This window comes from Macaca nemestrina, chromosome 13 (assembly GCF_043159975.1).
Source record: "Macaca nemestrina isolate mMacNem1 chromosome 13, mMacNem.hap1, whole genome shotgun sequence".
In the NCBI taxonomy this organism is placed as follows: Eukaryota; Metazoa; Chordata; class Mammalia; order Primates; family Cercopithecidae; genus Macaca; species Macaca nemestrina.
In genome coordinates, this window is record NC_092137.1 from 46,479,370 (window position 1) to 46,507,338 (window position 27,969).

The 27,969-nt window shown below is 45.6% G+C and overlaps 1 protein-coding gene and 2 long non-coding RNA genes across 3 annotated transcripts in view; 2 read left to right on the forward strand and 1 right to left on the reverse strand.

The window, feature by feature from the left end:
* Positions 1 to 27,969, forward strand: part of LOC105464962 (endothelial PAS domain protein 1) — a 90,320-nt gene that overhangs the window by 42,508 nt on the left and 19,843 nt on the right. Inside the window, exons 2-6 of the mRNA XM_011713131.2 lie at positions 8,214 to 8,404; positions 17,634 to 17,785; positions 18,198 to 18,282; positions 22,085 to 22,203; positions 22,330 to 22,535. Of these exons, the coding sequence (XP_011711433.2) occupies positions 8,214 to 8,404; positions 17,634 to 17,785; positions 18,198 to 18,282; positions 22,085 to 22,203; positions 22,330 to 22,535 (753 nt within the window). The remainder of the gene's footprint in view (positions 1 to 8,213; positions 8,405 to 17,633; positions 17,786 to 18,197; positions 18,283 to 22,084; positions 22,204 to 22,329; positions 22,536 to 27,969) is intronic.
* LOC139357833 (uncharacterized) overlaps positions 1 to 27,969 on the reverse strand; it is a 104,955-nt gene that overhangs the window by 13,484 nt on the left and 63,502 nt on the right. Inside the window, exon 2 of the long non-coding RNA XR_011611695.1 lies at positions 8,186 to 9,417. This is a non-coding gene — a long non-coding RNA (uncharacterized lncRNA). The remainder of the gene's footprint in view (positions 1 to 8,185; positions 9,418 to 27,969) is intronic.
* LOC112423698 (uncharacterized) lies at positions 9,413 to 12,114 on the forward strand. The gene is made up of 2 exons (XR_003014213.2): positions 9,413 to 11,639; positions 11,780 to 12,114. It is a non-coding gene; the product is annotated as an uncharacterized lncRNA (long non-coding RNA).

The window sequence follows — 27,969 nt, forward strand, 5'->3', positions numbered from 1 at the left end:
TCTTCCTTCCCTCTGATACTGCCCTCTGAAGCACCGCAACCCGTGCTCTGTGCTCAGTAATGCTGGCCGTGGTCCTGAGGATGCCGGTGTTGCCAAATCTGCCGACTCAGCTTTCATGGGGTGGGTGTGGGGTCACTGCGAGGTGGCTGTGGGGAGCTGGCAGCAAGCTGGATACATATCTTTTATTGTAAAATAATAAGCAATACCTGATGCCAAGGTAGTCACCATGGTGTTATTTATAACAGCTAAAAATTAGAAACCATAACTGAAAAGCAATCAGGGAATAGTAAAATGCTTTGTGGTTCAGCCACATGATATGATATTGCCGGCTATTATGAATATTTTGAAAGAATTCTTAATGGGACATCCTGTTAAGTAAAAAGAGCAAAGTATTATAAATCCAATGAGATCTCAGTTTGTTTTCTTCATACCTTTTTGTATTTTTGAAGTTGCTTATGCTAAATATGCATTACCTTTATCTTCACCAAGGCATTTTTAAAAAGGAAATTATGTGTTGGGAAAAGCTAAGTTATAGATGGACAGATAATGAAGGTCTGTTTCTAATCGTGCCACATGTCCAGCGCTGCTTGTCAGCAGGTGCTCTGTTCACAGGTTCTTGAAAAAGCCAGAACTCGGGGCTTTTGTTCCAGTTCCACATATTCCCATTACCTTTCTAAACCTCAGTTTTTCCTTATCTCTAAAATGGGAATGATGGTAGCTGCTCTTCCTATCCTACTGTGTGAAATTTACAAGGTTAGTCACAGATTTCCAGATTCACTCACAAGTTTTTTACAGACTGTAATGTGTGATCCAAATGTAAAGTGGTATTATTCACTAATATGTACAATAAAGAATGCCCCACTGTCTTAGCCCATTTGGGCAGCTACAAGATACCATAAACTGAGTGGCTTATAAACAACAGAGTTTCATTTCTCATGGTTCTGGCTGCCAGGAAGTCCACTATCCAGGTGCCGGCAGATTCAGTGTCTCGTAAGGGCCCACTTTCTGGTTCATAGCTGTGTCTCCACATGGTGGAAGGGGTGAGAGCGTTCCCCTGGGCCTCCTTTACAAGTGCACTAATCCCATTCACGAGAACTTCACTGTCATGACTTAATCACCTCCCAACGGTTCCACCTTCAAATACCATCACATTGGGAGTGGGGATTTCAACATAAGTATTTTGAGGGGACATAAACATTCAGACCTTGGCACCCACTAAGGCTTGGGCTTGAGGAAGCCCAGCACAGGGACAGTTCATTATGATTATTCCTGTGTATGCACAGCTTTTCCCAGCTGGGCTGGGGAGTCCACGTGTCCTCCGGTTACGTAAGGAGCTGGGTTATCTGGAGCCCCAGATGGGCTGCTTAGTAATTGAATCTGCTGCTCTCTTCTATAAGGCTGCCTGGGGCTGAGAAGGCCAGTAGATAAGTATCTCCAGTCAGCCCAAGCAGAATTGACCATTAGAGGGCCACGCTGGGTGAGCCCCAGACATTACTGTCAGCTCTGAATGCAGTCCAGGGCCTCTGCTCCAGGGACACAGACCGTCAGAGTAGGTCAGAGAGCTGGAGGCTCAGCCCCAGCGGCGGGGAGGTTGGGAGGCTGAGGTATGAGACGCTTTCCAGGATTCCTCGTTCAGGGAAGTGGCAAGTGAAAGCATTTGTCCCTGTTTCAGCCACTCCAGTCTCATGTCTTCTCTCTTCTTTGTCCCCTCTTGTAGACTTTTGATATACTAGTCTGGATTATTAGTCTTATCTCCCAGATGGTCTGTGGTCTCTTTCAGGATAGAGACCATGCCCCTCAGGAGAGGTGTGTATATTAAAGCATATTAATGCCTTTTTTCTCTTGTCAAAGTCTGTCTGATCTGGCCAGCTCCTCCTCAATTTGCTAATTTATATTTTCTATTCTGAATTTGTAACTTTTTGTTGTTTTGCTTTGAGATGGGTTCTCACTGTCACCTGAGCTCGAGTGCAGTGGTGCATGGCTCACTGCAGCCTCGAGTTCCCAGGTCAAGGGATCCTCCTGCCTCAGCCTCCTGCGTAGCTGGGACCACCAGTGTGTACCACCATGCCCAGCTAATTTCTAATTTTTTTAGAGATGGGGTCTTTCTGTGTTGCCTAGCTGGTCTCAAACTCCTGGGCTCAAGCAGTCCTCCTACCTCAGCCTCCCAAAGTGCTGTGATTAATAGGCATGAGTCACTGTGTCTGGCTTATTTTCGGTGTTCACTATCTAACACTGATACCTTTCCTCCCCTTTGTGATAGATTCCCCTACTGATCACTGCAGCCGTTGGACATCAGAATGTATCTAGAACACTGACCACTGGAACACTGCCTGCATCTCAGACATTTCTGTCACTCCTTTGGAATGGCCCTCAGAGCCAAGACCATTCTTTTCAATACCTTCAATTGTGGCAAAGTCTTATCTTTTGAGGGCACATTTTATCCTATCAAACAACCACAATCCATCCACAGCTAAGTCCGGTGAATAACGGGGTGGGTAAACTGGATATTGTTTAGGGTTTGAAATGAAGTGTGTCCTTTGAAGAGTTGTGACTGATTTTCTTATGTGGCTCTGAAGTTAATTGTAAAAAGACTTCCCAAAAGACAGAGCAATGGCCACCCACCAGCATAAAGTTACAGGCTTCTCCCAAGGTGGCTTCTTTGAAGGGTAGCCACCTTCTGTGTGGCATCCATTTCAGATGTCTCATTACTTTCATCTCCCTCTTCCTATTAGCCATAGCGCCTGGTACAGTGGTGATCACGCCAACTCCTAGATAAACAACTATTTGGCTTGTGATGGTGACTTCAAATTTGCTGGACACAGTGCATGGTAGAGGGAAAGAGTGTGGTTAGGTTTTGGAAGTGGATCTCGGTGTCAGTATTCCATAGACACATGATCACAGGCCCAGAAATCTATGTATTAATAAGTCCTCCAGGTGATTCTGATGCAGGCTAAAATTGAGAACCACTGCTCTGCAAAAATGGGGCCAATAACACTTCATCATTTAAGTGAGGATCAAATGAGACTGTTTATTAAATGCACCTGGCCCCAGTACTAAATAAATGTGTTTCCTTTTCTTCCTACTCTTTGAGAAGGTGACATAGCTGTTTGCATCTCCAAAAACATTTAAGTCCAACCCCATCTGCCTCCCCCCACCACACACCCCCACCCACCCACCCACCCTTCCTTTAAAAACTGGCTGCTTTGGAACTGTGGTCCTCAGCCCTGGCTACACATGGGGAGCTTTTAAAACTCCCATTGCCCAGCCTGCACCTGAGACGTTAAATCTGAAACTCGGGGGTAGAGCCCAGGCATCTGTCTTTTAAGGTTCCTCTGGTGACTCCAGTGAGCAGCAAAACTGAGAACCACTGACTTTGGTTCTGCCCCAATAAGTATGGGGACCAGTGACTCTTCCTCATCTCTGGAACCTGGAGCTGGGTGTGTTTCTCCCATCAGACAGCCCCTGTACAGCAGCCACAAGCCTCATGGAAGTGTCACTAGACCTCTCCCAATTGCATTTGACCTTTATTTCCTCCATTCTCAGCTTCTTGCAAATTGGCACCAGCTTAGAATTTCACCACCAACCAATAGACTGATCCCAGCTGGCTTAATTAGCTTCAGTCATCTCTACCTGCTGAAACCCATTCTGTTTCTAAGCCATTTAACCTTATAGGGTAATAGGCATATTGTTCTGATACCTGAATGGCCACAGGCATTAGGCATGTGAGTTCTAATCACTCTACAAGTCTAGCTCATTAGGCAGCCAACCCCTCGGTGTTACTGGTGACAGACATCTTGGGGCCTCACTCCAGGCTATGTTCGTATGGAAGTCAGGAACCAAGGTCATCTTGACCAAGAACAGATCATCCTTAGATTCATGACTTAAGTAGGGATCCCTAAGCCATGCTTGGAGCAGTGACCTAAAAGAAGATGTTTTTAAGATAGCGAAGCTCTGGGCAAAGAGGTTTATCCTGGATGAATTGTAGCATATCTCTGCTGACAATTTTAGGACGTTCAGTATTGTTTTATCTTTTGACTGGCTGCCTGGCTTAAGTGGTTGTTAACTTTAGCTGGGATCAAATGTTTCAGAATGTGAGCTTCCACCTCGGGGAGACTAACTATAAATTTGTGCATATTAAAATGTCCAGGGGAAAAAAACCAAACCCAAAACAAACAGAAACAGCTTGTTCTTCACCTGCGGCATAGATAGATACTGCGGCAGGGTTGGACCTGCTGCTTTTATGGAGCACTGCCGAGCCACATCTGATAAGATTCTACCACATTCCGAGCACTACTGTGACTGGTACCTGTGTCTGCTAAGGCCCACAGCACTGAGTCCCTTCTTCCCCCTCCGACCCCATCTGAACTCTGATGCTAGTTCTTAGTCCTACTCTTAACATTCCAGGTGTTCTTCTAAGGTGAATGGGTGCTCGCTTAAAGACAGGAGGCTCCCCTCATGAAATTTTTGTCACTGTATTTAAAAAAGTCTTAGCCTCTGCTTCCCAAAGTATGTGTGAACATCCAGGTTGTGGGAAAGTATCAGCACAGCACTGGGAACATCAAAGTTGTACAGTAAATGATAGTTTCCTTGCTGCCAATGGAAAAACTTTTGATCTTGGACCCAGAAGAACTAGGTTTGAGACAATGTTTTTAGCAAATTATTTAATATCTCTAAATCTCCACATCCTCATTTATTAAATGGGGATGATAATTTCTATCTCTCAGGGTTGTAAGAATCAAATGAGACAACACGTGTTAAGAAAAAGTGCTTTCTGCAAAGGTATTATTATTTGTCCTTTTAGTTTCAGCTGACATCCCACCTCCCTGACTTTTGAACCAAGAGGCTGCCTTAGATTCTCAAGCTTTCTTTTTCTGGAAGTTAAGATGTTGCTGTTTCTTTATTTCTTGCTAAAGCCACTATCTCCTACCATTAAGCAGTGAGAAGAGTATCCGCCTAGGAAGAGCAGGGTTCTAGCCCTAGCTCTGCCACTGATTAGCTGGATTGCTCTAGGCAAGTAACTTACCTGCTCAAGTGTCTGTTTTCAGGTCTGTGAAAGGGGAACAGTGACAACACCTGTGTTGCCCACCTCACTTGGTTGCAAGGATGGAATTAGATAGGAATCCCCTGTGTATTTCAGGACTTCTAAGTGTCTGCTCACTGACTACAAAGCCTTCAATGGCTTATGTAGGCGTTGGCTTTGTGACATTGGGCAAATGACATACTATGCCTGAGCCTCAGTTTCCACATCTCTAAATTGTGTAAACAATACCTACTTTATTTTGTTGTTAGGAAGAGTATAATGAGCTAATATATGAAAGGTTCTTGGTATAGCACTAGGCACAAAAATTATAGCAAGACTCACATATCAGATACCATTGTCAGAGCATTGACTCCAGATTGCCTTTTCCCTACCTGGCTTTTCCTCTGCCTCTTCTACTCCAAGGAAGGGGCCAATGGCAGAGGGAAGCCTTGTGCATGCAGATATTGGCGTTAATGCCATAGCCTGTGCTGGGATTGCTTTTGCTTCAGGATGGCTTATCTTGGCCCCTGATGATGAGGTTATGTGTTGATGATGCTTTTGTTGGAGAGCCCAAGAGTTAGTGCTAGAGAATGAAATCCAGCATCTTTCACCTGACTCTCATGACCCAAAGGCATGATGTGTGTGGTTTCAGCATCCTGCCCTCTTCCCATCCTCCTTTCCTGTGCCAGAATACGTGCAATTCTTTAACTTTTTCTCCACAATCAGGTCAGGATTAAAATGCAAATGGGAGGGACTAGTATAAAAACTGCCACTAAAGGTCTAATCAGGGCAATTCCTGAGAAGGTGGGGAAAGAAGGGTGCAGGAGTAGGTGTCCTGAGGGTTGGAAGTCAGGGAGAGAGGGAAACAGGGATTAGGTAAAGGAAGCAGAAAAGGGAGCTAGGACAAGAAAAATAGTTTCACTCATTTCACAATTTTTCTGAAGGTTCTTCTTGCCCATCAACAGCTGTTGGACAATTCGTCCTTTAATCCGAGTATATGATGCTTAATCCATCCACAGAGCTGGACAGTCTGTCTTTTTAAATGAAGCATGTTGTAAAATCAAAACAGTGCTTCTGCCCCAAATCTTGAGGGATTTGAGAGGCATGTTCACATTCCATGAATCCCAAAATACAGATTTTCTGTCCAAATAACAGGCTGCAAAGCCAAACAAAAGGAGGAGCAGTCTCTGGAATCTCAGATGGCAGGACAGAGCAAGCCAGCTGGAGCTAACTGAATTGAGGCCTTGAAACCTATGAACCGCGCTGGACACTTTTTAATTTTATCTTATTTATATTTTTATGGAGACGAGGTCTCACTATATTGCCCAGTCTGGTCTTGAACTCCTGGGCCCAGGTGATCCTCCCATCTCACCTTCCCAAGTACCTGGGACTACAGGTTCAAATACTACCATGCCCGGCTTAGATGCCTTTTAAAAAATTAAAAAACCAGATTTGTTTCTTTATTAAATATGCAATATAGGTTATTTACAGAAACACAAGAAGACACAGATAAGCACTATAAAGCAAAACAAAAACCAAAAAAACTTCCTGTAACCTCACTACCCTGCAACTGCTAACATTTGTGAGTAGAAGGAGACAGGACAGTCATTGGTGGTTAAGTGCCATGATTCTGGGGCCCACCTGCCCAGTGCAAAGCCCAACTTCCCCATTTACCTGCTGGAGGCCACAGGTGAATTACTTGGCCTCTATGGGGCAGTTTCCTCATATGTAAATTAGGTATAATAATAATAATAATGCCTACTTCCAAGGCAGTTGTGTGAGTTTAAATAAGCCAAGATGAACATCACACACCGGGTCCTATTGTGGGGAGGGGGGGCGAAGGGATAGCATTAGGAGATATACCTAATGTAAATGATGAGTTAATGGGTGCAGCACACCAACATGGCACATGTATACATATGTAACAAACCTGCACATTGTGCACATGTACCCTAGAACTTAAAGTATGATAATGAAAAAAAAAAGTACTTGTAAGAACTGTTTCTGTGATACCTATAATAGTAGTTATTATACATCTAGCCTTTCTCCTATATAAGTTATAGAAGTATTATGTATAATACATTTCTATGAAAACAGAATTGTCCTGTACTGTTTTGTAACTTTTTAACTCTCATGATTGCCTTTTCATGGCCATCTTTTTAATTAGTATTAGCTAACATCGATTGCTTACAGTTGGTGGAACAGGCTTAGTGCTAAAGATTTTATATAAATTATCACATTTAGTCCTCACAATTAACTCTGTAGGGTAAGCACTATTGTTGTCATTTTACAGATGAGGAGACTGAGGCTAAGCAATTTAAATTATTTATTTACAGAGCTAACGAGCAGAGAAGTTAGAACTCCAATCTAAACATTCTGGCTTTTAAATTTGCCTGTGTTAGAACTTGCCATGGACTTTATAAGAAAGTCCAGGATTTCTTTAGGACTTCCTGAAAAGAGGCAAGCTTCAGTGCGTGTCATCTTTCCTTCCATCCTGCAGCAAAGAGGAGAATGCGGCTGAGACAGCCTGGCAACCTATGCTGGCAGTGCTTAGAAAATGTTTGTGCCCACTCCTTTTTAATCCTTGACAGAATGCACGTTGGTACTCTAGACTGTTGGGTGTCTGGCTAACTGTTCTTGGGCTGTAATGGTATTTTCAGTTTTTACTGTGGAAATCACTCTCTGATATGAAGCGGGATCTAGGGTTCAGTACTACTCTTAATTTTTTCTGAATGTGTCTTATGCAGAAAAAGAACCTTAAAGCAGTTTTTTATCTTGTTCTCCAGAGCCCTTGACAAAGCCATCTGAGCCACTGATCATAGCTTCCTTATCCTTCTCTTTCCATCCCTGGACATTCACCCCTATCCCCAGATAATCCAGGGCCAGGTCCCAGGCATTGCCAGTTAATTTAATCAGCAAGTCTTTGCCCAGACTCCACCCATGTGAAGCCCTGTTCTGGCCTTCACAGGGCATGCAAGAGGAGGACGTTGGTTGCAAAGACACCAACACACACAAAAGCAGAGCTAACAATACAAAGCAGCTTGTGTGTGGCTCAGATGACTGGTGTGAGCCCAGATCAGTCCAGTGGGGTAGTGTGGCTGTGCTGTGGGTTGGGGCCATGGGGATATCCTGGCCAGAGGTATGATAGGCTGACAGTAATCTTACCGGGACTAACCCCTTCTTTTCCACTTAGGAGTAGCTCGGAGAGGAGGAAGGAGAAGTCCCGGGATGCCGCACGGTGCCGGCGGAGCAAGGAGACGGAGGTGTTCTACGAGCTGGCCCATGAGCTGCCTCTGCCCCACAGCGTGAGCTCCCATCTGGACAAGGCCTCCATCATGCGACTGGCGATCAGCTTCCTGCGAACACACAAGCTCCTCTCCTCAGGTAAGGCCAGCAGGCTCCCCTAGGCTGGGCAGATGCCAGCCTTACCAGCATGTTCCTATATGCAGGGGACCCTTCTGCTGCCAGAGCTGGAAAGTCTTCCCACTACAGAACTTTCACCCACAGAATCACCATCATGAGTGCTTTATTCCTTCGTGTTAAACATCTCTCTTCCAGCAGTGACCTTCACTGTGAATCCAGCCGTGAGAGGAGGGCAAGGACAGGACCAGGGAAGAACACGGGCACCCAGAGGCTGGGGAGAACACGGGCTGGGAGAACCAAGGACAGCTTTTGCTGACTTCTCAGTTTGTTGCCATCTGGCCCATAAGACCCATCCTCCACACTAGATTGAGTCTGTAGGACGCCTTCTCATCCTTAACTTCCAGTGCTTTCCCTAGAACAGCAAGTAGGCGTGCCCAGATGATCTTTTCCCTCTGAGAAGCCAGTTAGGCCAAGCAAATCATTTAGTCTCTCTGAACATTGGTTTCCTCATCTATAAAATGGCGTTAAACATACTTCTTGCCCAGGCTGTCGGTGAGAATGGACTGAAATGATGTCTGTAAATCACCTGGCCTGGCTGAGCTCACTCACACTGGGGAGTCCTTGACAGCTGACAGCCGAGAGCATCACCCCTCCCCAGAAAACAACTGGTTCTCCCGTCCCGGGTACCTCTGCAACTCCACAGTTCACACAGCATTTGCTTTTTCTCAGTTACATTCTTCAGGAAACCATTTCCTATGCGTCCTGACCAGAAACAGGTGTCCTGAGAAGTCTTCTGGTTTCAGATCCTATGTGACATTCTCGTCAGGGGTGTCAGTTCTGTCAGGATGCTGGGCAGCGTGTTGTGCTCCTTCCCGCCTGGTCTGGTGCCACAGGTGGGGACAGTGTCTGACGGGTGAGCGTGAGGGAGGCACTCGGGGAGGGAGGGTTCTTTGGTGGTGGTTTTTCAGTTTTCCGGAGTAAGCCTGGTGCCTTGGAGACGGTGGATTCCGCCATCCTGTTATGAAGTGGCTATTCTGGGAAAGAGGGAATCCAGTGTGAGGCTGGGAGGCCAGACCAGAATGTACTATTCTAGTCCCTGGAGTACAGGAAGGATATGGGGGACAGACTTTCAGAAAATAGGACGACAGTTCAGTGGGCCTGGGGTTGGAAGGCTAGGCCTAAAGAGGCGAAATGTGCAGACAAGAGCAGGAGAGCCAAGGGGGAAGATAGGGTCTATAAATACTTTCAAAGAACAATGCAAGACAATGGCAGATACATGGCCCTAGATGCTGCCGAGAGAGAACAGCGGGCTGAGCCCTGGCAAGGGTTGGATTGCTGGATATAAGAAAGGCCGGGAGACTCCATCACAGGGCATTTGTGCACCCCTCCCTTTAAAAAGGCTTGTCTTCCTGGATAACTGAGGGCAAAGTCAGCTAATGTTGCAGTCATCTTTACATATAAAGAGTAGACAGTGGAGGATTTCATGACTGGATGAAGGCCCCTTCCCCACAATGAGACCCCTCTTCCCTGCTTTCCTGCTGTGGTACTTGAGATTGTGCTCTTAGACATTAATTCCTTTGGATTAATCATTGCTTCCTTCATCACCACTCCAATTCCTCCACCAACACAAAGCCCCAGAAGGGGTAATACAGGTTGAGTATCCCTTATCCGAAATGCTTGGGACCAGAAGTATTTTTGATTTTTTAATTTTTTCGGATTTTGGAATATTTGCATTGTATTTATCAGTTGAGCATCCCTAACCCGAAAATCTGAAATTTGAAATGCTCCAATGAGCATTTCCTTTGAATGTTGTGTTGGATTTCGAAGCATTTCAGATTTCAGATTTTCAGATTAGGGACAGTCAACCTGTATATTAATTGTAGAACGCCTCTGACTAAATTTGGACTCGTTGAGTGTTTCTCCTTGTTACACAGATAAGTGAAGGACAGACAGGTTAATATTGCTCAAAGTCACACACTTAGCACATGGTGAACCTGCACCTGGAATTCAAGTCCTTTTGAATTTTGGTCCATGGGAAAACAGACATGGGACGGCAAGAGCATTTAGTAAACCTGGTCAGGCTAAGATGTTGACAAGGGCTGGGGTGTCGGGTGTGGGGGAAGGGAGAAGGTAGGGGAACGAAGGTCAACAGAGGCAGCTGGGGGCCAGTGTGATGGGGAGGAGGTCCTCACACATTCAGAGAATTATTCCTGTCCTTCCCCCTAGTGCAGGGCTTCGTTTTCCATGCTTGCCCTCCTGGGCCTGGCTGTCTGTCTCAGTGGTTCAAAGGTTGGCCTGGAGAAGGCCAGGAGTTAGGCTGGGCTCTCTGAGCACATCTACCCGTGTGTGTGCTGGTGTGAGCCCTCGTGTGCTGATGAGAACCCCTGTGTGCTAAACACACCCACAGAGATAGGACCAGAGTGGCCACACTGGGACATCCCTTATCTGTCCCATCTCAGGAGCCTGTTGAAAGTTGTGGACATAAACTTGCCTGCCCTCTGGCTGGGCTTGGCCCTATACCAGCTAGAGCCCTTAGCCTGTCAGCTCTGGTCCTCTCTGTCCCAAGGAAAGAAATGAAGGAAAGGGATAAAAAGTTTCTACTTTTGGCCATGTGGTCCTGGTGTCCTTGAAGGAGAAGTTCTCACCGAACGAGCACAGACCAGGGAGGAGGAGATGGTTTCTCCGCACCCGCTTTTCTCTGACTTCTCTCTTAGACTTCGGCTATGCATTCTCTAGACTGATTGTTGAATTACTTTCAGAAATTGTGAGACAAGATCTTTTTCTTTCTAAATCGTATTTTGCTTTTCCAACACATGTAGCATCATGAAGAAGAGTACAGGATTTGTGGGCAGATAGACCTGCACTGGAATCTTAGTTTGGCTGCTTTCTTTCTCTGCAATGTTGTAAAAATTTCTCTTTGAGCTTTAGTTTCCTCATCTGCACAAAGGGAATAATGGTGCTTACCCTGCAATGTTATTTGAGGATTGAGATAATAGATATAAAAGGCCTTATCCTCTAGCCTGCCACATATTAAGGTCTCAATAAGTTACAGCTTAGAAATAAAAATTATTATAAACAAATATATTGATTTATATTAAATATAGGCTTCTGGAGAAATGATGTAAAAGAAAACCCAATGTAAATTCTTACTATCCTGTAACCTATCTTCTAGCAATTTCTATCAAAATGCAGAGTTGTCAAGCTTTTCCAAGGCAAAACAACCCACACATTCATTATTTAAGCATTTCTAACAAAGGTGAGTACCAATTTTGGCTCACTTTATAATAGGAAATAGCTGGTTGCATACCTCAAAGTTCAAAAGGCTAAAAAATACCAGGTTTTTCTTTAGAAAAGTTTCTCTTTACTTAGTAACATGTTTCCCTTTGATTTTCACAGTAGGCTGTTCTGTGTGGGAATGTTGGAGAGGAAACCTCAACGTTGAGAAATTCAGGCTGTGGGTCTGGGCTGCCGATTGAGATTCATATCACAGGAAGCAAACTGAAACAATAGCTTTATGATATTAGCTTCCACGCTGGGCTGAGGACAGAACACACTCTTACAGGAACATTGGTGGAAATGCCACTTGATTGTCTTAAATCCTCTTTCAAGATGAGCCCCACAAACCATGAGCGAATCAGGGTCAACTCTGCATTCTGAGGGCATTAAACCGCAGTGAATATACAAAATTTGCTTTTCATTGTAAAATTAAATTTTGGGCTTGCCCAAACTCATGCATGATGAAGTCAAATTCATTTTCCATGGAGCTGGAGATCAGCATGAAGCAGGGTTTCTAAAGAGAAGTGTCAGTTGCATTATGGATTCATCATTTGCTTAGCAAAGACATCAGTTATAACAAGAGGTTGTTTTCCTGATCTGTAGACTACTAAGGGAAAGATACTAAAATGTGATTTTAAAGTTTTTAAGGCTTGATATGACCTTCCCATGCAGGAAAAGTGGGACAAAGAAAGAACTGTGCAGGCAGATACATGTTCTGGTACCCTCTCATACCCCACTTTCAGACTTCTGTTCCCAGGCTTTCACCCCTACCTCCACCCCTTTGTCCCACCTACTCCAAATCAAGGCCTTTTTCTGTCCTGTTTGGAAAGAGCTCAATAAGCTGATTCATGTGAGGATGTTAATGGGTGAGAACAGCTAATATACAATCTCTTCTAGAGATACTGACTTTGTTCAGATCATTCCTTTAACTTAAACTAAAAAGTCTGCTCAGTCAATAGATGTTTGCTGAACCCAGTCCTGTACTACATCTTATGGAGGGTAATGCAGAGAGGCAAGATAGGATAGTAAGATATATGCAAAGAACAAAGGCATGAATCTCTCCTAGTGGACTTTCAGGACTTCCAGGGAGCCCAGGAAGATCAGGAAGGACACAGTGCCTTCTGTCAAAGGCATCAGAGAAGCCCAGGCCTGCTAATGGTGGCATTTAAAGGTATGGCTAAGGCTCCAGTAAGCAATCCCAGAATGATTTCCCTATAGTTTGACTGGCACTGCTCTTGCAGTCTGCACATCCGGGAGGGCGGGGATTGGGAGTCAGGCCGTGGGTCAGGTGGAGGGGAGGAATCGGTTTAGGCAGAGCCTTAGAAGGAAGGCCCCTGTGGTGGTCACAAAGTGGTGACTGCCAAGCACGTCTGAACCAGGAAGACCCCATCAGAATGGCTTTGAGAACAGTCAGAGCAGTCCTGGAACTTCTCGGAGTAGGAAACAAGAGGTAAAGTGACCTTGGTCGAATAAAATTGCAGCCAGTATTCTGACCAGCAGCACCGTGGGGCAGCCTGGTCTCTGAGACCACTCAGGAGCCTCTGCTCTGCCACTCTGCCTGCTCTCTCCCAATGCACAGCCCCTGCTGCCCAGGAAGTCCCACCCCACATGGGCGGTGCTGCTTGAAGGAAATGAGCGATGCTCCGGAAAAAGTGCTCCAAAACCTCAGCCCGCGCATATCCTGGCTGTGGGGAGTCATCAAAGCCTGTTTACTGGGGCTATTTTTAGCATTAAAGAATCTTGTTATGCTCCCCAGGATGGGCATGCGCCGTCTCAGCAGAGCACCTCTGGTTTTAATGACCCATCTCTCATCTTTGGGGTCAAACCCTGCAGGGTCCTCGGAAGCAAGTAACTGAGATCTAGAGCCCAGGATGATTTACAGACCCAGTTGGTGGCTTATTGAGCACCTACTCTGGGCTCCTCACTTGGTTCTGATGAAGAGTTGATGCTGGATGGTTGCATCACCTTACAGCAGTTTATCTCTGTCTTCCCCACCAGTCTGTCGATTCCGAGGGGATTGCTCTTACACCTTTCAGTATCCCTGATTCTCCTTAGGACAGGGCTGAGCACACAGTAAGTGACACTTGTGGACAGATTACCTTGTGCCTAGCATAAAGCAGACATGAACACAGCAGAAACTTCATAACGGTGTAGGGAATGAGTGCATTTTTCCATGTCCCTAACACTGAGCAGGATATTAATGGTACATCAGGGAAGACACAATGTTCACAGGGGAAGGGGCAGAGGGGTCTTCAGCCAATTTGTGACGTGAGCCTCCAGGGTGACTAATCCCCCAGAGCAATGCTTTGAGATGCCTCCAGGGTGAGGGTCTACCTCCTGGCTCCACAGTTTTCATTCTTAGCTGCAAGCTGGGAGTGACCTGGCCAGGTTCCTTCAGAAGCTCCCAGGAGAATAAGCAGGTGCTGAGAGCAAATAGTCCCACAGAGGGAAGAGACCCTGCCCCAGCCCTGCCGTTGCAGGGTTCCTGGGGCCAACCTGGTGGCTTCCTGCTCCTCCAGCCATTGTGACCTTAGTCCCAAGACATTCTGTTTCCCTTCGTGGCCCTAGATTGCCCCTCTCCCTCCCAGAGGCCAGCTGACCCGAAGCTGCTGTAGCCAATTTCGCCACCTCCTGGAAGCAAATGCACTGGGCATGGGTGGAAACCAGTTTGGCTGTGTTGGAACCGTTAAAAACAGGAAATTTTAAGCAGGACTATTTCCTCTGGGACTAGTTAACCCAAATAGGGTTGTCTTGGGATTACTCCAGATTTTGAAGTCAGCGTTACCACTGAGATCAAAGAAATTGAAGAGAAAATATCTTCTCAGTTGGCTAGAAACCACAGGGTTGGCCTCTGTGTATCTGTAGAAGGTGGTCACCTATCTGGTGTGATTGAAGTGGCGCTGAAAACCTCTCCTCACTCATCTCCAAAATAAGTCACCACCTGCCAACACAGGCTAAATAAGGTCACTCATAGGACCTTTGAGTTGAGGCAGTAGCTCTCAGCATATGGTCCTATGAGTAGAAGCTAACATTCACAGTGGCATCACCCACACCTGGGACATTGGTTCATCATCACTTCAGCGGGCTGGTCAGCTGGCAAAGAACAGCATCACCTGTGAGCTTTTTAGAACAAACAGATTCAGTTCCCACTAAAGACCTACTGAACCAGGAACCCAGCAGGGGCTCATCCAGGGCCAGCTTCATGGGCATGCAGCACAGGCGGTCTTAGAGGGCGCCACACTGAGAAGGTTCTCAGGCTTGGTTTAATTTTTCCAATGAGAGGTCTCGCATTTTTATTTTGCACTGGGCCACACAAATTATGTAGCAGTCCTGGTCCCAGACATTTTTCTTTTAGCCTGGCCTATAGATGATTCTGATGCATACTCAAATTTGAAAGCCCTGAGTTAAGTCATTTTCTACCCTAAAGCCCCCACTCAAAAGAAGATTTTAGCTGGGAAAGCTAACATTCACAGTGGCATCACCCACACCTGGGACATTGGTTCATCATCACTTCAGCGGGCTGGTCAGCTGGCAAAGAACAGGTGTATCAGCAGAAACCCCAAGCAGGGATCAGGTGTGCGTATATGTATGGTATAAGGCCATTCCCATGACCTGTGGTTCTCCTTTCTCCAGGCTACCCACCCGAAACAGGGTGTAGAGAGGAAAGAATTTCCCTAATTTTGTTTCACCATTTTAGCAAAACAGAGGGAAAGCCACGGGGCCTTACTCTGTACAGCCCAACTCTTGGCTCTGAAGGCTTGCCCATCCCTGGACAGGACCCACTGTGATGCTGTGCAGAAGGCATCTGTGACTCCGGCGTGTTCTCTCATCCTGTGTCCTGAAAGGTAGCTGGTCCCCTGTGCCTCCACTGAGGCCTCTTGGTAGGAAGATCTTGTAATGTGGATTTGTTCTTCTTGAGGAATAACGGCAGGTAACCCAAAGCTTAAATTTAGAGGCTCGAGGAAAAAGATAAAAGAGAAATCCAGTGCCCTTGCAGAAAGGCCCTTCAACCACATTTCACAGCATTGATGTGTCCCTGGCCAAGTGGCCCATACATTGAATTGCATTTTGCATTCCTTAGAATAGTCTCCATTTGAAAGACTCCTTTTAGTTAAGTGAATATTAATATTTGCAAGTGACAAATTATTCTCTAATCTCCTCGTTCTGTAAATCAAGTGAGGCATACTTTGATTGATGTTTGCACTGGATAAATACAAATTTTCATAAGTAAATTCTTTGGAGTTAAATAATGAACTAGGAGAAGTGGGCTGAAATAAAGTCTGTGGTCTGTGTATAACAACCAGAGACCTGGTGCCTATGAGGTTTTTTTGGTCTGGGACAAGAGCCGAGTCTGTATTTTTCAGATAGCAGAGGTATACTAGACAGGCCAGGATACTCAAAGTGTGGGTGGTTCGGGTGGAAGTTTTCCCAGGCTGCACCCAGCAACCACCTGTACAGCCTGCTGAGAATGCAGTTGCCTGCTCACTCTGTTCTGCACCTCTGGGCTTCACTCTCTCCAAACCACTCTGTATGCCATTGCCAGACTAATCTCCCCAAAGCAGTGCTTTGAGATGTACTCCTCTGATCACATTTGCTTGACACATGAGGCCCCTCCAGGACACTGGGCCTGTCTCACCAGCCCAATCTCTGAGACTGGAAGATGGATTCTCCTCTTGAGCCAGATGGGCCTCTCTTCAGTCTAGGAGGGAGCTTGCTCCAGGGGTTTTCCAGTGCTCACACAATCCCATCTGGTTCAGAAGGCCCTTCTTTCATTCCACAGAGTGAAATCTGTTTTACTAAGTCTCTGCAAATCTTCTTTGGAACAGTTAGTTGTCTGTGATCACCCCAAAGTGACCCCCTCGTCCTCTGACCCTTAGAGCTCGTCCCATCTACACTTTTCCTTGGAAGCCCAGCTATGACACCCTTGAACTTTTACTTAGCTTTGCATCTCTGAGTGCTATATATTCCTCACCCGGGATCTGAGCAATTTGAGGGTAGTGCATGTCTTGGAGCAGAAAGAAGAAAGAATTTACTGTTGTTATAGTTTTAGGCACTTTACATACTTATCTAATCCTTACAATTCAGAGGTGGAAATTGTTATTCCCATTTAGCTGATGAGGAAAGTGATATCCAGAGAGGTTGTTCCTTATTCAGAGTCATAGCCTAATAGGAGGGTGATCTAGGAAGAGAACCTGTGTTTAACTCCAAAGCCTATGAATGGTTGAGTGTGGCTTCTGGATTCAGCTGTCAAAGCTTGCTAACTTTGCAATCTTTATACCTTTGGACAAATGGCTTAACCTCTGTACACTTCATCTGTAAAATGAGATTAAGAATAGTATCTACCTCGTAGGTCACTGTGAAGATTACATAGCATGCTTAGTGCAGTACCTTTCATGTTGTGATTGCAGTATATATTAGCAGCTAAAATTTGTTCCTGCTTCTATGAGTACCGTTATATTCAGGCATACTTTGATTGATGTTTGCACTGGATAAATACAAATTTTCATAAGTAAATGTCTTTGGAGATAAATAATGAACTAGGAGAAAAGGGCTGAAATGAAGTCGGTGGTCTGTGTATAACCACCAAAGACCTGGGGCCCAAGAGGTGTTTTTGGTCTGGGACAAGAGCCGAGTCTACAGGCTGTACAGGTGGTTGCTGGGGGCAGCCTAGGAAAACTTCCACCCCGAACCACTCACACAGCAGCTCCTACTGCTCCCGTTGCTAGTGCCAGAAGTACTGTTGTCACAACAAGCACACTGTCCTCACAGCCCCTGTCAGGGTGTCCTCTGTGCAGTGGTGCTCATCCAGTGCCTGCTGCCGGGCTGGGGCAGACATTCAGATGGTCGGCAGTGCGCGTTTCCAGAAGAGTCCACCCGATGCCTTTGCGCCATCCCTGGCAAATGCCTATCTGTGCCAGTCACATCTGTTTTCACTCCACATTCATGTAACTGTCCCACCCCCCTCTCTTTCCAGTTTGCTCTGAAAATGAGTCTGAAGCTGAAGCTGACCAGCAGATGGACAACTTGTACCTGAAAGCCTTGGAGGGTTTCATTGCCGTGGTGACCCAAGATGGCGACATGATCTTTCTGTCAGAAAACATCAGCAAGTTCATGGGACTTACACAGGTGACACCCCCCTCTATCTCTTTCAAAAGAAGAAATGTTTCCATTTGGGGGTAGAAATGAGTAGAAGGTGCTAGCCACAATCCCACTTGACCTTTCCCTGTAAATGGCCACTGTGACCCTCGCTGACCTCAGGCCACATGCCTCAGGCCACAGTCCCACCCCCAGGCATTGGGTTTGGCTTTGCTTATGTCCATCCTGGCAGACAGCTCTCTACTGACTCATTAACAGACTCTGTCATCAGTAATCCCCCATTACATCTTTCTGTCTGTGGACCTGACACTGGACTGGGATTATGAGAAAACCCAATTCAATCTCCTCCCTGCCTCCAAATCTGGAAGGTGGCTCAGCTTCCTCTTGGAGTCTTTTACTTCACTGTTAGGAATAATGATGCCTAACCTTGTTTTTGAAACAGGTGGAGCTAACAGGACATAGTATCTTTGACTTCACTCATCCCTGCGACCACGAGGAGATTCGTGAGAACCTGAGTCTCAAAAATGGTATCCTTAATTGTGTTTATTTCCTTCTTGCCCCCACGGGGTGGGAATCTGCTTCCCCTTTGTCTACAAGTATAAGGGAGATAGCTCATGGCCTTGCAATGCAGGAAAAATGGATGTCCTTAAAAAATTTAGCTAGGCTGGCCCTCCGTTTAAGTGTGTAGCCTGTGAGATGAGATTGGGGCATTGAGAGGACCCGGTACTCAGAAGTATCTCCTGCTGGCCCCGCATGGTGCCTGGTGTCCCACTACTAGGGGACTCCTTTGGGTTAGGACACTATCTCTAGGAGGTTTCATCACCCAAGAGTCAAGCATCTCTGCCAAATGACACCACCCAAACCAGTGAGAAACCAGTCTGTGCCAAAGTGCTTATAGGAACTACTGTAGTTATCTATTGCTGTGGAACAAACCACCTAAAACATAGGGCTTTGATGATTATCTCCCAGCGTTCTGTGGGTTCAGTGGGTGGGTCTTATACTCCATGTGATGTCAGTGGGGCTGCAGTCATCTGGGGGCCAGACTAGGCTGGGGTGATCAGGATAGCTCACACATGTCTGGGACCTTGTGTCAGGTGGCTGGAATCCTGGATTCAGCTGGCATGCTGGGACAATGGGACTGTTCTGTCACTCCATGGAGTCTCAGAGACTCTCCCTCTCCATACGGTGTCTCTAGGGTAGCCAGACATGTGGCAGCTCAGGGCTCCCAGAAGCACTAAGGTGGAAGTTGCCAGGCCTTCCCAAGGTTTTGTCCTCAAATTAGCAGAGCATCACTTCTGCCCCATGTTGTTGGTTAGAGCATGTTACAGGACAGCCCTGGCTCATTGTGGGAGGAAACTACACAAAGCCATGAGTGTCAAAAGGCATGGCTTGTTGGAGCTACTTTTGGAGATGAGCTACCACAGGAAATGGTACCCTGATGAGACATAGGTCAAGTAGGTTTTGACGGAGAAGAGATTTAAAAAGATCTAGCGTACAGGACCTTACCCATGGGGATACCCAGCAGGTGCCAGTGGATGAGAGGACCCACACAGGCAGAAAGCACGTTGCAATGGCAGTGGAGCTTCCTCTCTCGTAACTGTGGCCATTCAACAAAGGCATGAATAGGGACATTGTTAAGAGGACTGAAGCTTTGGGCAGAAGTGGGGCTTAATGACTGTCAAGGTCCCTTCCAAACCTGAGATTCTGTCACTGGTCTGGGCAGATTCTGTGCATGTCTAGATGTCCTCTTTAATAATATCACCTGTCACTGCCATGGGGCTTATGCTTGTCCAACCTGAATAACAGAGGCAGTGAGGCTAAGCCTACAAGGTTTGGCTCTTATTACCACACATGCTGCAAAAGCAGATACTTCATTGGCTCACCTCCACCCTGTTACAGACTGAGCCTGCAAAGTACAGAATTACAACCACCTCCTCTTCTACCACTGCCACAGCTCCCTCACCCAGCTCCTCTGCTCTCTCATCTGCAGGCCTTAGGCCACCTGGGTCCTAGAGTACACTGGCAGAGAGCACCCGATCGGCTGCTCAATGTCTTGTCTGGTTCTATGGGGAAAGGGCTACCACACTTTCTAAATTTCTCTAAAAAGAGATTCATGTTCTGAATGGGTAGGTGCTGAAAGCCTGAGGAAACCAAAGATTGATTTCTTCTCTACTCCAGAAACCCTTGGGCCTTTGGGTTCTTAGTCTCAGTTCAACCACTGACCATAGTCTGAGTTTGAGTCTGTGACCAGAAGCAAGTACCCTACTTCTCTGTTCCTCAGAGTCTGTCTTTTCAAATTGCTGGTATTGGACTAGGCAAAGGTGACGACCTTTCAGTTCTCAAGTGCCATGATTCACAGCCAAGTGACCTCTAATTATCTGAGTAGAACTTTAGATCTCTTGATCTGCATATTGAGGACTTGGGATCAAACTCATGAATCAGCAAGTCTTCACTGAAGGTACTAGCCTGTGGATGGACTCATAATCTAGACCTAAAGGGTTAGTGTGAGTTCCTAGAGGAAAACAAAGCCATGAGGCAGATTGCGGAAGGTTTTGAAGGCCAGGTGGAGGGCCTTGAACTTTATTCCATAGACAATGGGGAACTATTGAAGGTTTTTGTGCAGGGGTGGAGTGATCTGTGTGGAGCAGTGTTTAGAAAGAATGATCAAGGCCGGGCACAGTGGTTCACGCCTGTAATCCCAGGACTTTGGGAGGCTGAGGTGGGTGGATCACGAGATCAAGAGATCGAGACCATCCTGGCCAACATGGTGAAACCCTGTCTCTACTAAAAATAGAAAAATTAGCTAGGTGTGGTGGCGCACGCCTGTAATCCCAGCTACTTGGGAGGTGGAGGCAGGAGAATCACTTGAACCCAGGAGGCAGAGGTTGCAGTGAGCCAAGATCATGCCACTGAACTCCAGCCTGGCGACAGAGCGAGACTCCATTTCAAAAAAAAGAAAGATGCAGTGTCAACATGGGGAGAATCTAGAGGTTAGCAAGTTAAAAGGCCTCAGTAATACCCAAGCAACAGCCACAAATGAATCCCTCCAGCCCCCTCATACCCAATAACTGGTCTGGTCCTGGTGGTGGGGCCAGATCCCAAGATACAGGTATATCTCATTGTATGCTAACCCCACCTCTGAAAATTAAAATGGCAAGAATCATAATTTGGTGTGGGAGAAATGGTTTTATAATCGTGATGAAGGAATGTTCTCTCCTTTTTTTAAAAAAATTCACTATTCAGTCTCTTACTGAGTGGGGTCCCCTAAGGGTGTTGAAGTTTTGTTCAAGGGTGCCACAATTCCTTTGACACATAACTCTTCAGGAATATGTGAGTCAAGTCAAGGTCCTCTGGAAGTTTAAGTGCAGGGGCTGGTGACTGTTCCTGGAGGAAGGAGTGTGACTATTTGAAACAAGGCTCCAGATTGTTCTATGATGCTGGGTAGGGGCAGGATTATATCTTTGAAAGTAGGAACCAGAGATGGTGGTGTAGGCAGGATTTGGACATAGACAAGTGGGATTCAGCTGGCACTCTATTCATTACTTTGTTTTACAAAAAGTGGAAAATGGTCCTGAATGGGTAGGCTGTTTGGCAACTATAAGGAAGGAAGCTATATTGCTGGTCTTGGTGATTTATTTAATTCTTGCTGAAAGAGAGGATATGATCCAGGTTGAGTTAATCTGTAAAGTGGACTTGCTCACCAAATCCACTGTAAGGAGATTCGTACCAGAGGTCTCTCTAGAGCCTTGATACATATGTCACTTCAGGGAGAAAGCTAATGGCATGGTATCCTGAACACAGCTATTGCATTTTGCAAATGGAGTACAGGAGGGGTTAAATTCCTCCTGAGAGACAGGTTATATAAAGGAAAGACGGGAGTGTCTGAGAGACATTTCTAACCTGTGAGGCTTACACTCTTGGAGTAACTGTGGCCTCACCCAGATTGTCCCTTGGAATTTCTGCAAGGACCTGGTCCTTGCCCCAGAAAAGGGTTGCTGAGTTAGTGGCTGATATGCACTCATTGTCTCTGAAGTGTTGCTCTGAAGGAACCACTGACCATGTTTCAGAAGCAATGGGAAATCAAATGATGCAGCAGCTCCTACCTTGTGGGAGTTAATGCTCCAGTGGAGGAGATAAGCTGGAGAGTGGGAACCATTAGTCCACAGGCCATGATGGAGCTCAGTGTTGATGGCAGACTACAGGTGCTAAGAGAGCAGATATTTGGAAAATACAAACAATAGGCTGCCAAAAAAACTGCAGCTGGGCCCCTCTCATGAATATCCATACAAAACTAACTTCAGCTGGTTCTTCCCATCCTTCCACATTCAGGCTCTGGTTTTGGGAAAAAAAGCAAAGACATGTCCACAGAGCGGGACTTCTTCATGAGGATGAAGTGCACGGTCACCAACAGAGGCCGTACTGTCAACCTCAAGTCAGCCACCTGGAAGGTAGGGCAACATCAGGCCTGGGTTGGAGTCCCAGGTGTAGGGCGATGGCAGTGTGGGGGATGCCTAAGACCCTACCCCCACCCCCAGCACTCGGCCCCATGTCTGACCCTTCTATGCCTATCTCAGGTCTTGCACTGCACGGGCCAAGTGAAAGTCTACAACAACTGCCCTCCTCACAATAGTCTGTGTGGCTACAAGGAGCCCCTGCTGTCCTGCCTCATCATCATGTGTGAACCGATCCAGCACCCATCCCACATGGACATTCCCCTGGACAGCAAGACCTTCCTGAGCCGCCACAGCATGGACATGAAGTTCACCTACTGTGATGACAGGTAGGGGGCCATAAGTGTGTATGCTGTGGGCAGAGATGGGTCTTACCTGTGTGTGGGGGGAGTTGTGCCCGTATTAAAGGTACGGAACTAGACATAGATGTGGTATTGCCGGGTGCCATGTTCATGGACCTGTGCCACTGTTTCATTGCATCAGTGCCCCTCAGAGGTTCCTGGTACTGTATTTGGTGGTCTCCCATGGACAGAGTTACAGGGTCCATCTGCAGAGCTTTCCTGGTACGCAACTCTTCTCATCATTGTGGTGTGAACATATTTCTCCATACATGTATCAGGCTCCTGAGGAAATTCTCAAGGCGGTCTTCTGACCCAGGAGAAAGAGAAGAGTCTAGAGACTTCCATCTGTACTCCTGCTTTAGAGGCCAGTAAGGAGCATCAGCTTCTGCCCTGGAGACTGACCCTCTTCCATTACTGACTGAGCCTTTCCCTCTGCCTTATTCCTTCCTGCATGCAACTCCATTCTGGCCATTGTTCAGCCATTTTGAAGGCTAAGATGAAGGTAGCTAAGCTGGATGCTAAACCCCCAGTGCCAGGCCCAGTGTCTCTTGGCAGTCACAGTAGTGATTAAGAGCATGGGCTTCAGGTCTAGATGGCCTAGGTTCAAATTTAGTAATAAATGTTCAGTGTTAGCTCTTATTATCACCTTTATTAGAGTTGTTGAAAGAATGCCTAAGACCGCTTATGTAAGTCATGCCATCTCGGGTTCTTAGCTCATTTAGAAGATTGAAGCAGGTGGGGAAGAGGCTGGAGTTGTCATAGGAAGGAGTATTTAGACACCCTACAGCTCCTAACTCCCCCACCAGCCCTGCCTCTGGGACTGTGGAGCCTGATGATGGGAAGTAGGAGGAGGAAGATGGGGAGAACCGATGCCCGGAGCAATGCCCGGCCCCAGGGAGGGCAGGAAATACAGAAGACTGGGCCCAGGGTAGGCCTGGCTTGAGTAAGTGCCACTGCAGCTTGCTGAGCAGCACACCCCGGATGTGCCCTTCCTGGCAGAGATCTCCCCGCCCGACCTCAGCTTTCTGCAGCATCTAGAGCCGCCATGTGTCCCAGGGTGATAGTTGCTGTGGCAGCTCTTTGTCACTCTTTTCTCATCTTCTAGGGTTTCTCCTCAGGAAACCCTGAGATCTCAGTTTCCCCTTCTCCAAAATAGAGATAACACTTTCTCAACCTGTCTCATGGGGTTGTTGTAAAATGAGATAATGGCTGTGCAAGCACTTTGAGAAGTCAAGACACCACAACACGTGTGAGGCTTCTTGTTATTGCTTATATCTTACTTCCTGTCCTTGGCCTCCTCCAAAGCAAAATCTTCCATTAAACTCAAGGAGCTGAAATCACTTCTGAAGGCAGTTAGTGGCTGGGGGGCAGGAAGAGGAAGAATCTGACCCCCCGATCAGCAAGAATCTGCCTTGTCTTAGCCAGCAGGAAACCACGGAACCCCAGGAAAAAAGCTCCTGCTCAGCCTCCCCTAGGCCTATCTACTTTTCTCTTATCAGCTGGACATCCCAAGGGCATCTGGTTTCTTCATGGGAGGGACCCTTCTCTCCAGGATGGGGTTTCTCTCCTCTGATTCCAGACTGGTCTGGTGTTGGTTGGTCGCCCCTTCTTAGAGTGGGCCACCACTTGTGGCACAATTTCAGAACTTTTGTAAAAGTATCCTTGAGTCATTCCTGTCCTTCAATTCTGACCACAGTAGGGCCAAGACTCACAGCTTTTGCAGCTAGTGGGAAGTTATATAAGTAGAAAGAAATGCTCTAACCTCATAGGGAGAAAATGTCATGTATGAAGCCTTTCGTCCTGGAACTTCGACACAGTCACCATTTATTGCACTTGGTGGTGGTGGTGGTGGTGGTGGTGGTGATAATGATGGTGGTTCAAGAAGAAGATCGCCCTTTTAGTGACAGGCACTGTAGGAATCCATGTTATAGGTAAAGTTATTTATCAGATGCAGTCTTTGTATTCAAGTGAACATTCTGGGCAGAAGACACAGCTTCATGCACCCCTCTCAGTAGTCTTGTGAGATAACATGGACAATCCCAGTGCATAGCTCCTGTGTCACTGGCTTTGAGGTGAAGTGGCTCAAGCTGACCTAGCCATATAGCCTGGGGGCATATATAGTGCTGTGGATGATGAAAGTCAGATACGTGCTTCACCCTGGTGAGTGAAGCACATCCGTAATGTGACTCTATAAGCACTCAGAAAACCCTACTGTCCCAGAAAATAACTTGGCATCCCTAGATAATAGAAGAGTTTTTTTTCAGTTTAAGATTTTGATCCTTGTTACAGTGAGAAGAAATCCTCTGGAAAGGGTAATTCAGCATTATCCTTTATTCATTATCTTGGTTTAAATGAGTTTCAGGTAATTTTCTTAAGGTACTAACCTTTGGACAAAAGAAGAGGGGGAGAAACACAAGGAATTGGATGTCTAAATGTGGCTGGAGAGGAAATGTACATAGAAAGGGGAAAGACGCTCTGCTGACTTTTTAGTTTGGCTCAGGGCTGGTAGGCAGGGTAGCTTCTGGCTTAAAGGAAGTATCAAGCCTCGTGATTTAGGACTTTGTGACTCATAATGTAGAGGGTGATATTGCTTATAAGTTCTGTGGGACACACTGCATTTTCAGCAAAATCTTGCCTTTCAAGAAATCTAATTACATGGCCCCAAGTCTGAATTCAGTGGTGCTGGAGAGCTGCATGTAGAAGCATTTAAAGACATAGAATGCTGTGTCACACAGAAGTTGTGTTTAACCGATTAGCAGATTAGTTAACAAGGGCACAGACATGGCTTAGACAGTTGATGAAGTGACTATTTTAAGTCCTTAATCCCTAAGTGTTATATCTTAATTGCTTTGATGAGGCCTGGGATTTTTTGGTTTTGGTAGCTCGTTTTGTTTTCACTCGTTGTGTTGGGATGGGGAGAAGCATATGCACATGCACACATATACACACTCTCCACCTCAATTCCCCTTCAGAGACAAATGCTGCAAAAACCAATGCCTGTCCATGATACCTAATGGGGTGAGGGGTTCTCCATTTTAATCAGAAAATTCACTAGGTTTAATGACATCTGCACAAGGGGCTATGATTCCCACAAAGGGGATTGTTTTCCTACAAGAAAAGTTAGAATCTGAAGAAAATGTATGGCAGTTAGAATCCACAAAATCAATTTTGAAGCAGTTTGGTACTTGTCTTAGATATACTGAGACCACAGACACGATCAAGCAAAAAAAGAAACAGGGTCATGGAGAAAAAGATGAAAGCAGACAGGAAAGAAGGGAGAGAAGTGGAAGAGAAAAAGACAACTCTAATTTTACACTGAACTCTCAGGTCAAATCAGTTGAATCTGAAACAACCTATTCTGAAACATCTGAAATTGAATAAAGGAATACAGATGGTTCAAAATGCATTTGTCCTCCTGTTAATGAGGGATCAGAGTACCATATTAAGTCTTGCATTAATTATTTTAAAAATAGTAAATACTTTAAAAAGTAAATTTCATAACAATTATGTCAATCACATTTATGTACCTATGGTCAACTGCTCTAGACAAGGGAGCAAGTTGAGTAGCAGGGTAAAAGAAAAATGTCCTGATTATTGATGGAATTAATGATCTTTTCTTCATTTATGACTCAAATATAGGCATCATACTCTGTTTCCCAAAATACTGAGCAACCAGTTACGAACTGTCATTTATTGAGCATCTGCCATGTAACTGTGTGCCAGAGACCATTACATCAAAGTAAAAGAGATGATTCCTGATCTCCAGGAGTTGAGAGTTTGAGACATAAGCCATTTAATGAAACCACAGTGAATGGTACAAAATACAACATTCCATTTACCCAAAAGGAAGATAAAAGTTGTTCCCAAGTAGTTTAACTTTAAAATAGGGTGGTTCTTAAATTCATGTGGAGGTGCCATCTAGTGGTGAAAGAGAGAACTGTGAAGGAAGCCAAGCCATCAGGAAGATAGAAGCAAAGCCTTTCTAATTATCATATAATCCTACTAAGATTCTGTTAGTTTTAGGAGTCTTCCTGTATCTTAGAAATAAATTATAAAACCAAATTATGTGGATAGGAGCAGTATCACGAGGGGAAAAGTTTTCAAAATTACAGTAAAAATTTCAAATCAACAAAGAGGGTCATACAATTTTTACAGGTAAAGAATTTGAGGGCAACCCTGTTTTGTCATTGGATTCATGCAACATAGGACATACTAATATCAGGAGTTACAGTTTAATAAATCAAGATGCCTACATTCCAAGTTCTGTGGATAAATTTATGGTGAATTGTTTTTGTACAAAGAAGTTGAGAATAAGTAAAAATGGTAAAAGTGAGGGAAAGGTTGAGGATCCTAAAGATAATGTCAGTAAGGATAACTATAAATAAAGAGCCACAAGTTGTAAAACACACACACAACCTTCCTACGTATACACTTACCCCCACAGGTACCCTGTAACACTCCACAGACAGGATAGAAATGGATTTCTCATTAATTACAGAGCTGGTTGTATAGATTTCATATAACCATGTAGTATTTGAGGAAAACACAAAGCTTAAGTACCGTTTAAAGCAAACAAAATCTAGATGAAAATACATTAAAACCAACCAAAGGCACTGAAATCTGAGTTAGTAAACAGTGTAGGTATTAGTAAGGAAATGCAGTGTCAAAGCTTATAAGCACACATAGAAACCAAAATGAGATAAATTACGGGGTGCTGAGGAGAGGCGATGGGCAGAGTGTGGAAGGAAAGCAAGCCGACTTGAAGTATTTATTAGCAGATACATTCTTTGGAAAACAAATAGGTGGTTACGAAGTGCTTAAAACTTTTATCCTCTTAAACAGTTTAAATACTCTCTCACCATCTTGCTTACATGATTAATTTACCTAGCAAATCCTTTACTCGTGTAGGGAACGGGGTAAAAACTGCAGCCAGATCTTGCGTGACTCCAGGCAGTGGCATCTGAAGTCAAGGACTGTGGCGCTGCACCACACATGGATGGGTGCTGGCGATTACACGTGGGGAAGAAGAGCGAGCCTTCTCAGGCCTTTGGGTGGATTTTTCTCTGCCCCTTGAGGTGGCAGCACTCACACTGAAGCCAAGGGAATAATTTTTTTGCAAGCACTCTGCTATAGGTGGTGTATTTTGAATAGAGCTTCTAAACAGTTTTGAGAGTAAAGGGCAATGAATCATTCATTTTACGTTTTGAAGGCACATCTCACTCTGAAGTCTGGAGCTCAGAGAGCTGGCCCACATATGCACTTGGGGTAACACCAACTTCAAAGTTTAACAACCCCCTTTAAAACCGTATTTCCTATTTCCTTTCATCCTTCCTCTGCCTCCTTGTGGCTGCCTATCTATCTGCATCTCTCTCCTCACTGCATCTTGGTCTGCTGTTTTTTGACTTTATTATTAAAAAGTATC